The sequence below is a fragment of the Hipposideros armiger genome, unplaced genomic scaffold (assembly GCF_001890085.2).
Source record: "Hipposideros armiger isolate ML-2016 unplaced genomic scaffold, ASM189008v1 scaffold_739, whole genome shotgun sequence".
Lineage (NCBI taxonomy): Eukaryota > Metazoa > Chordata > Mammalia > Chiroptera > Hipposideridae > Hipposideros > Hipposideros armiger.
This window is the reverse complement of record NW_017732089.1, coordinates 659,847-669,641: the sequence shown is the minus strand read 5'-3', so window position 1 is coordinate 669,641 and position 9,795 is coordinate 659,847. Positions and strand designations below refer to the sequence as shown.

General features: G+C 42.6%; 2 protein-coding genes across 3 annotated transcripts in view; one reads left to right on the top strand and one right to left on the bottom strand.

Annotated features, from left to right (window-relative positions):
- Nucleotides 1-1,257: 1,257 nt before the first annotated feature.
- MRPL51 (mitochondrial ribosomal protein L51) lies at nucleotides 1,258-2,974 on the bottom strand. 2 transcript variants are annotated; one of them, XM_019627685.1, is made up of 3 exons: nucleotides 2,880-2,974; nucleotides 1,995-2,105; nucleotides 1,258-1,575 (listed from the first exon to the last, which is right to left on the bottom strand). In XM_019627685.1, the coding sequence occupies exons 1-3, from the start codon at nucleotides 2,950-2,952 to the stop codon at nucleotides 1,379-1,381; spliced, it is 381 nt and encodes a 126-aa protein (XP_019483230.1). In that variant the 5' UTR covers nucleotides 2,953-2,974; the 3' UTR covers nucleotides 1,258-1,378. The 2 variants fall into 2 exon arrangements, with proteins under 2 accessions (XP_019483230.1, XP_019483228.1); XM_019627683.1 differs by lacking the exon at nucleotides 2,880-2,974 and adding an exon at nucleotides 2,194-2,873.
- A 285-nt stretch (nucleotides 2,975-3,259) lies between these two features.
- Nucleotides 3,260-9,795, top strand: part of NCAPD2 (non-SMC condensin I complex subunit D2) — a 30,142-nt gene continuing 23,606 nt past the window's right edge. Inside the window, exons 1-2 of the mRNA XM_019627668.1 lie at nucleotides 3,260-3,350; nucleotides 4,110-4,259. Coding sequence (XP_019483213.1) covers nucleotides 4,133-4,259 — 127 coding nt within the window. The 5' untranslated portion in view covers nucleotides 3,260-3,350; nucleotides 4,110-4,132. The remainder of the gene's footprint in view (nucleotides 3,351-4,109; nucleotides 4,260-9,795) is intronic.

Genomic DNA, 9,795 nt, shown 5'->3' with positions numbered 1-9,795 from the left:
TAGCCTTTGATGGAGTGCTAACATCTCATTAAAAAAAAAAAAGTAATTGCCTCTGAAGGAACATACACTAAAAGGCTGTGAGAAAACTTTTCATCTGATTACCCTTTTGTAATTTTGAAACTTGCATTGTATGTATGGATATATATTTTGTAATTATTAAAAGAGAGAATGAGAGAGAGAGAGAGAGAGAGAGAGGCATAGATTCAGCTCAGCTCTACAAATCACAGATCTTTGGGGACAGGAGCCAGGCTTTTTTTTTTTTTTTAAAGATTTTTTTAAATTTTTTATTGGGGAATTGGGGGGATGGGAACAGTGCTGGGGAATTGGGGGAAGGGGAACAGACAAGTTGCTGTCGTTTTGTTCTTCAATCTAGTTGTGGAGGACGTTACTTCACTGGCCCAAGTTGGCACCATCATTGCGCTCTTCCCGGGCGAGGCAGATCAGTCGCCGGCTTCTGGACGGCCGCTCACTGCGGCTGCTGGCCGCTCACGCTGGCTGCTGGCTACATACGGTAGCCCATGGCAACCCACTGCCACAGGGGCTGCAGCCCACGCCGTCGCCGGCGACTCATGGCAGCCCAGCTCCAGGTTGAGCTGTTGTTCAGCATCTCAGCTGTGGAGGGCAGTGTCACTGGCCCTCATATGTGGGATCCGAACCGGGGCCCTCTGGCATCCCAAGCGAGCTCCCAACCATCGCGCCACTCGGCCGGCCCGGAGCCAGGCTTTTGAAATTGTTAAACTACCATGATTCTGATGATCAATCAGGCTTTGGAACCACCGATACAAACCATTAATATGGTACTTAATGCCTCATATTAAAGTGTACATGTGAGACTATAATTTTATATCCCTCACTAGAAAAGCACATGGGCGGGGGAAGAATGTATGACACTTTTTTTCCTACAGTTCTCAGCTCAGAAAAGGTACCCAATATTTTTTATGAGAATAGTACAGAAGTATAATTCCATTTTTCTGTTATATTTCATTCCAATGTGGGAGGGTGTTTTAAAATACATTTAACATTTAGCATTATGGGGCACTTAAAAATTACCATTTTCAATACATGAAACCCCAATATCAAAAAGTGCCAACAATAATGTTTCTTTTTTTAAAGGCCATACGTATGTCTAGACTGCAAAGGGCAAGTGGTGAAGTCCAAACCCAAGACTGTTAAGACTTAGGAATGAGTCAGACTTCATAGTCTACATGAATGAATAAAAGTAGCATCTAAAGGAAAATAAAGTATATGGATAACAGATTCCAAAGAAGCCCCATTTTATTATGGAGAGCATACAAATCCCTTTACACATAAGGAAAAGTACTACTCCCCTTGTCCCGGGTGATAGATGTGTCTCTTCCACAATCCCCAGCTTTCTCATCTACCGGTACTTTCCATGTCGGTTAAAGTGTTTGTAGAGATAGCTGATGCGTTTGTTAAGGTTGTGCAGGTCATCAATGAACATCCGATTTCCAACCATTTTCTTCTTCCGGATACAACGCTGCAATTCATTCCCCTTCCAGCCTCGAAGCCATCTGGGGCCCCTGATTAGTTCTTTGGGGTGCTTTTCAAAATTCCCTGTGTAATGTGAGAGCATGTATTAGCCCAGAAAACCCAGCCTCGACCAGCTAAGCCTTCAGCACAGTTGCACATTTCTGAGCAGCACCTATAGACAAGACACATTACACTACAGTATCAAGAGCACAGACTCTGGAGCCAGACTGCTTGGGGTTCAAATGCCAACATTGCCATTTACTAGCTTTGGCAAAATTACTTAACCTCTCTGTGCCTCAGTTTCATCACCTGTAAAGTGAAAAGGTTACTATGATTAAATGAGTTAATACACAGCACTTAGGTCGGTGGCCAACACAACATAAATAAGCCACATAAGTGCTCTTACTATTGAGCATGGTACCATTCCTACACAGGTGAAAAAAAAGGTGCTATCACGGCATAATTGCCATTCTTAAATTATGTACCACGGAATCGAGTCTTACCCAGGATCCCGATGTTATCATACACCCCGAACATGGCCCTCTTCTCGTCCCAACGATCAACTACTTTGGGGGGCGGAAGGGTGGGTCTTACGTGTAACAATCCAGGAACACCTAGGGATGGAGAAGAGAGGGTCTGAATCTGAGCCGCTTATAGATAAGCTGTTCTCCTGAGATGTGTCTTTCTACGTCCACCACTTACCCAAAGAAAAGCTTCTGCAGGCCCGGGGCACCCAGCCCCAGAGGTGCCTGCCTGCCCCCGCAGCGAGGCTGCCTGCCATTGTTCTAGTCTCTCCCCTACAACAGCACACCGCAGTAGCACAGAGTGAGGGCCAGACGTGGGCTCCCAGGAGATGACAGGAAACGTCCGTGCTGGCCTCACACGGGTATTAAGTGGACGCAGCCATCTTGGGCCTTACCCACAGAGCTCTGGGCGCAGGGCCCGCCTAGGCTCCACCATCCCCAACCACAAGCCCCGCCTTCCGGGTTCCTGTGCACGGTGGCCTTGACACACACACAGATACACACATACACTGCCCCGCCTAGGTGCTTCCGGTCTGCGGGCCGGAAGTCTTCAAGCGCCAGAAAAGCAGAGGGGCTCATTTCATCATTGTCTAAGGCATCCCAAAACTGAGTTTCAAGAAAATTCACTGTTTCCTTGGCCGTTCCTCAACTGTGAGGGAGATGAAGATCCAGATCCTGGAACCCAGCGTTTCCTTTCTCTGTGCCTCACAACAATTTTGCGCTGTCGCTGTTTCTATTACCCCTATTTTACAAGGGAGGTGAATCCGAGGTTCAGAGAGTGAAGTGACCTGCTGGACGTCACATAGCAGAGGAAATGGTGAAACCTGGATTAAAGCCTGAACCTAAATCCCGGCCTGGACTTGCCTCCTGTCCTGGGGCTGACTGAGTAGGTCACTACCCTAGGAACACTACCGCTGCCCAGCCAGAAATGCGGCATCTCTGGTAGGTACTACCGGCGTCTCCTCCCCACCGACCCGGACAAAGGACCTGAAGGGAAGTGACAAACCGCCGGACGAGGGGCGCGGGGAGCGGGAGCCTGACTCTAGGCCCCGCCCCTCCTAGGCCCTGCCAGGCTTTCCCGTTCCTGCGCTGTGATTGGCCGGTCTCTGCAGAGAGCGTCGCGATTGGTTCCCTTTCGACCGTTGCGATTTGAACTCCACGTTTGTGGCTTTGCCCGCGCGGACCCTGGCTCAGTGGCAGGTCTTTGCCTCCGCCTGCTCGCGATTGGCAGATTTCTCTGCCTTCTTGAGCACTGCCTCTCTGATTGGCGCGTATTGTGCACGCCCTGTTTTTGCCTTCATTTCAGCCCCGCAACCGAAGTCCGAGGAACGGCAGGTGAGGTTCTCCGGCAAAGTGTGGTGTTAATGGATAGCGGGGAATGGAAGGCTGGGAAAATCGGGTACGGGGTAATACAGGCAGCCTACGAGAGGCGAGGAGGTGTAGTGGGCATATCTTTGGGGTACGATGTGGTAGAAACAGTCTGACACATCCGCAGTGGAATTTGGGCAGATCGCTTAAGCTTTCTTAGCCTCAATGTCCTCATCTGTAAATTGGGCTGTATTTATCACTCCATGAGATTGGAAAATTAGATCAGATATAATCTATTCAAATAGCCTAACAGAACCTGGCACACAGAAAACAGGTAATGTTAATGCTCTCCCATTCTGGAGCTAGGAAACCCACTAGCCCATGCCAGGCCACTGTTCTGGCCTCAGGTGAGACATTCTACTTAGAAGCTTTGCCCATAAAAACGGAAATAATAATGCAAACATAACGCATTGATATGCCACTTTAAAGTTCTTTAAACACTTTGATGGCCCTTGGTTCCTTTGAAAAGCAGAGCAACTCTGATCAGAGACTAATAACCCTGTTGTACAGATGCTGCCCAGAGGGTTAAGTGACATGACCAAGTGGTAGAATCATGACTAAAATTAGATTCTAGTCTAGAGTTGAGGTCACATCCTCTAAGATATGTCATCAGTTTGATGTAAGACTAAAATTCATTATATATTGGAGGGAGTGGGGGATAATAGAACCAGAAGAAAAGACAGCCCTTAGATACACATCCTGACCTATTTGCTGTTTGATTTCCAGCCCTGTGAGCCAGTAGGAGAAGGATGTCTCCCCAACTTTATGATTTTCATCTGCCCTTAACCCCAGAGGAATTGTTGAAAAGTGGAGGGGTGAATCAATATGTTGTGCAAGAGGTACTGTCCATCAGAAATCTTCCATCACAGCTTAGAGGTAAGACTGCATAGCTGCCACTGTGCCTAGCATTTCAAAACAACCATCCCACATGTAAATTATATTTTCTGTCTGTTCCACTACATCACTAAGCGCCATGAGGGCGAGGAACATGTTTTTCTTATTCCCTGTTGTTTTCTCCCTAGCATTGCATGGGATGCATTACAGGAAGAGTGCACTCATTGACCACCTTATCTCGATTATTCAATAATTAATCTTGGTGTATATGGGGAAAAATTATTTTAGACCTTTATCTCCTACTATATGCCAAAATAAAATCCTGGTGGATTTAAGAGTTATTGGAGAAGATAGCTTTCTCCAAATGTCTGGGAGTTTACCTGACCTGTTTCAAGTAACACTTAGATTCTAGAACTCTTGTTTCCATGAGTGCAATAATGGGGGGGAAATCAATATATACGAGTATGTATAGCTGCAACACTGTACAATATATGTGCAGTGCAGTTATCCATTGAAACCTATAGATGACCAAGAATAATTTATGCATTATCAAACAAGACTCCATAATGTCACTATACTTACTAGAGGTGTTTTTGTATCAGTTAGATTGCTTTGGAGAGGTACACAAAGTAGAGATTAAGACTGTGGAGCCAAGCTGCCTGGATTTGAATCCTGGCTCTACCACTCTGACCTTGGACACGTTACTTATTCTCTCTGTGCCTCAGTTTCCTCATATGTAAAAGTAGGAATAATAATCTATTTCATTTACTGTCTCCTACAAGAAGAGTTGGTTAATACAGCAGCTTGAATATAATTCGTCTTATCTCCTCTTGGCATTCTCATCATGGTTGCCAGGTGGCAGTTCTTTGCTCTGATGTCCAGAGGTAGAAAAGGGGATTTTTCTATCTTGTGCTTTTTATTCTTTCTCTTTAAAAATTTTACCAGAAGCATCCCAACAGATTTAGCCAGAATTGAATCATGTACTATTTAACTAACTAATTACTAGTAAGGGAAATGTAATGATCCAGATTGGCTAAATTGATCCCAGTTATTACTTAGGAGCCTTCCTAAACCTGGACATATCATCATTTGGTTAACAAGAAATAAGTGGTGTGTGGAGGTCGACTGATGGGTGGCCAACCAACAGTGTCCACAGATAAACTATTGTCTCTATATTGGGTAGGTGGATATATGTGTCACCAATTGCACATGCTACACACTATACTAAACTGTTCTTCAGTTATTATAATGCATTATTTTTCTAAACAGATGATTTCTCTCTTTAAGAGTCCCTTTTTACATTGCTTTTGGTGTTTAGAACCCTACATACAAGTTCTGTAAATATACAAGATCAAATAATTTAATTTTCAACAAGTATGTACTGACAATATGCTATGTGCCAGGCACTGGTGATACAATACGCTATTTCCCAAAAAATAAGACCTAGCCAGAAAATAAGCCCTCGCATGATTTTAGGTACCAAAACATGGCACCTTGGCATACTGAATATTTTAACCTGAAGGAGTTTGTGGAAAAGGCACCCTTCTCCCTGAAACAGGTCATAAAACCCTCATGTGAGGGGTGCATGCCGTCCATATTCTAGAGGAATCATGCTAGGGCTTCTTCTCTGGCTAGGTCTTATTTTTGGGGAAACACAGTAGGAAACAAAACAGACAAGATGACAAAGTTCTCTCAAGGCTGTCAATAAATAATAAATAAATATGGAGTATGTCAAATGGTTATAAATGCCAACAAGAAAAATAAAGCAAGATAAAAGATACAGTGTGCCAGGGTGGGGACTGGCATTTTATGTTTGATGATCAGAGAAGGCTTGCTGATAGGTGTCATTTAAAAGTGAGGGAGTGACCTATGCAGATTCTCAAGGAAGGGACAAAGAGACAGAAAAGCCAGTGCCAAGTCACTAAGGTGGGAAAATGCCAATATGGTTGGAGTGGAGTAAGCTAGGAATAAAAAGGTCAGGTGGGAAGTGGTGCAGATTATTTTAGATTCTTGTTACTCAAAGTGTGGTCTTCAAGACCAGCAGCATTAGTATCAGGATTTAGGAGCATATTAGAAATGCAGGATGAAGTTCGCAGCCCAGAACTATGAAATCAGAAAATTTGTTTTTTAAAATCTCCAGGTAATTCAGATGCACATTTAAGTTGGAGAAGCACTGATCTGGAGCCTTGTAGGTCATGGTAAAAACTTTAGCTTCAATGTGAGTGAGTCTGAAAGCCATTGGGTTTTGAGCACAGGAGTGACATGGTTTAACCTTTTAAAAGGATCACTACTCTGTTGAACAGAGACTGTAAGGGGCAAGGCAAGAAGCAGGGAGACAATTAAGAGGCTAGTACAGGGGCCGGCCGAGTGGCTCAGTTGGTTAAGAGCTTGCTCAAGAGTGTGAGCTCTGAGCAACAGCGGTTCAATGCCCTGCCTGAGCTGAGCTGCCGCTGAGCTGCCAACAGGTGGCAGGATGGCTCAGCTAAAAAAAAAAAAAAAAAGGAGGCTAGTACAATAATACCATGTAGCTTGCCTGGGGTGATAGTAGTAGAGAGGATCATAAAAGGGTAGATTCTGAGTATATTTTGAAAATAGAACCAACAGGATTATTGATGGATTGGATTGGATTTATAGGGCTAGAGAAAGAATCTGGGATTCAGGCTGTTTCACTTGAGCAACTAGAAGAATGAAACTGTCGTATACCTAAACAGGGTAGAATATGAGAGGAGTAGGTTTTAGACTGTTGGTTATATGATTGTGGAATTCAGGGGAGAGGTCCCACCTAAAGATATTTGGGAGTTAATACTCAAATGTGGAGGGCATTTAAAGCCATGAGATTGGAGTGAATGTAGACGAAGAAGAAAAGCAATTTGAAGTCGTAAGACCTGAGGTAGTCTAACATTTAGAGGCTGGAGAAATGAAAAAAAACCAGTAGAAGAAACTAAGGACCAATCATTGAGGCAGAAAGTAAATGAAGGCACTAAATGAAAGCTAAATTAAGAGAACATTTCAAAAATGAAAGGAGAAATCAACTGCAAATTAATTACTGGATTTAGCAATGTGGCAATTGCTGGTAACCTTGATAAAATCTGTTTCATAGGAGTAGGCTTATGAGAAAATAGGAGGAGAGAGATGAGAGATGGTGAGTTTAGATACCTGTGGTTGTTTTGCTTTAAAGAGTAGCAGAGAGATGGGGTGGTATCTAGAGGAGGAGGTAGAGTCAAGGGGGGATTTTTTGGGTCAGATTTACATGTGTACGTCATGAATGGGAATGATCAGAAAGAGGAAAAGCTGATAATACAGGAGGGAGAGGAAACAATTGTTAGAACAATATCCTTTAGTAGGTAAGATATAGTATGTGATGTGGTACACAGGAGGAGGAAGTGGTTTTATTAGAGTGTGGACAATTTATCAATAGTAGCAAAAGAGAAGGCAGAGTATAACAGATGCAGGTAGAGCCTGGGGCTGTGGAAGTTCTCTTTTGTCCAATTCTATTGTCTCAATGAGATAGGTAGTGAAGCCTTTAACTGAGGGTGAGTTGGGGAAGAATATCTTGATGTGATGAGCAGAGAAAAGGTGTGAAATAATTGCCTGGAAGAAAATGAGTAGGCCTGGGAATTTGTAATAGGTTTACCAGGAAATACTAAATCATAAGTTTAAAGTGACAATAGTTGGCATGGTTGTGTGGTTTTTCAAGCCATTTTTAATTGTGTGGTTACATGAATGGAGTTAGCAGTCAGTTGTATTTAATCCAGATTTGGCAGAAGAGTAAATATATTATTTTTTTATTTTTTTAGCTGAGCCATCTTGCCATCTTTTGGCAGCTCAGCACAGGCTGGAAATCAAACCGGCGACCCTGTTGCTCAGAGCTCACACTCTTGAATGAGCTCTTAACCAACTGAGCCATTCAGCTGGCCCAAGTAAATGTATTATGAATTGGTAATCTTTGAGAGGATAGTTGTTGGGTTGGTAAATCTCAGAAGCTAGATTTCAGGAAATTGAGAGAGAGATTAGACAAAATTTTAAAGGGATATGATAGCAAAGTCAAATGAAAGGCATTGAGCGGTTTTCTTTGTTTTAAAGAAGGGAGGTGGGAGCATGTTGGCAGGATAAAAGCAATCTATTCTTCCCAACCCTCCCAGAGAAGATAAAACCAAAGGTGAAAGAGAGGAGATAAATTTTTGGGTCAGCGGGACAAGTTAGCTTTGGAAGAGAAAATCTTTTACTTGAGACTCAAGCAAAGAATGGCAGAGTGATTTGTTCATAGGGTGGCAGAATAACATGAGGGAGCCCATGCTTTGGATCCCATTCTTTTTGGTAAAGTAGCAAGCAGTCATCTAATGGAAGAGAGGCAAATGGTAAGAAAAAGTATAAAGAAAGAGAACAAGCGATGAGTATAATGCTAGGGAGTTAGTGGGAATTGGAGGAATACAATATCTTATTAAAAAATGCAGAGGACCAGGTTGTACTTGGGACAACATAATGTTGTAATGAATCAAGTCAACACCAGCAGTGGTAATGGAGTACAAGTCTCAAGCTTTATTTTCTAGGCAAACCTACCTGGTATTGAAGAAAAGAAGAGTTTGGTGGAATTCTTTCACTCACAGAAAGAGCTAGGTATATACAACTTGGTTCAAAAATTATCTAATTCTCATACTACCTTGCCACTCTTGCATGTTGTAAGACGTAATGAGACTCTACTGCCCTTTATGCTGAGGTTTTTATCTAGAAGCAATACAACCAGAATGAAAAGAGCACTGAGTTTGAGAATCAAAAGATGCTGGGTTTTCAAAATGTAAATAGGAACAAATGAAGTGTACTACAAATGATTAGCATAATCACACTAAAGGAGTAAGGAAGAAAATAACTAACCTAAATACTTCAAAAAGCGTATTTTCACTATATATTGTATATAAAAGAACTTGACACAAATATAAGCTAGTTAGTAAATTTATTTTTATAGGGGTGTGGGTTAGCAGGTCTGAAACTGCTTTATGTGTATACTAGGATTAAGCAAATACATAAATGAATTTGTGTGTTTAATATATACAGAGATTAAAAATGTGTGTGTGTGTGTGTGTGTGTATCTACTTTTCTCTACTGAGAGGGCCTAAAAGCAATGATACTCCAATAGCAGTGAGCCTAACTAGGGCCTAGAATTTGGTTTCTACATACCATTCTCCCACGAAAGGAACCAGGACTCGGTTGAAAATGTTGATGCCAGGACAGGACTGCGGAAAGTACAAGCTGAGCTGGAACATCTTGTGGTACAAGAAAGTAAAAGAGCACAAAGTGAAGGGGTCATGTCAGGACACAGGCCAAGTTGAAAGAGCTCCCAGTGGTCAAGTTTGAGACAATTTGAGCAACAAATTAAATAGTAATAGGAATGGATTAAGACACAGAATAAAAGAAATATCCATGAATCCACTCTGGTATAAATAAATAATTGAACAAGTCAATGAGAAAAGGACAGCTCATCCTCATAGTGGCATTCCCATTAGTAAGTGTAGAAGGAATGATGGAGATAGAAAAGTCACCATTTATAAGAGCTGGCTTGGGACACCAGAGGGCCCCAGTT

Excerpts from the sequence above, each read along its gene's own strand:
- MRPL51 (XM_019627683.1), bottom strand. The coding sequence starts at position 2,272 with ATGGCAGGCAGCCTCGCTGCGGGGGCAGGCAGGCACCTCTGGGGCTGG. Across the intron at positions 2,106-2,193 it reads CTGCAGAAGCTTTTCTTTGG|GTGTTCCTGGATTGTTACAC; the intron begins GTAAGTGGTGGA and ends CTCCATCCCTAG. Across the intron at positions 1,576-1,994 it reads TGATAACATCGGGATCCTGG|GGAATTTTGAAAAGCACCCC; the intron begins GTAAGACTCGAT and ends CACATTACACAG.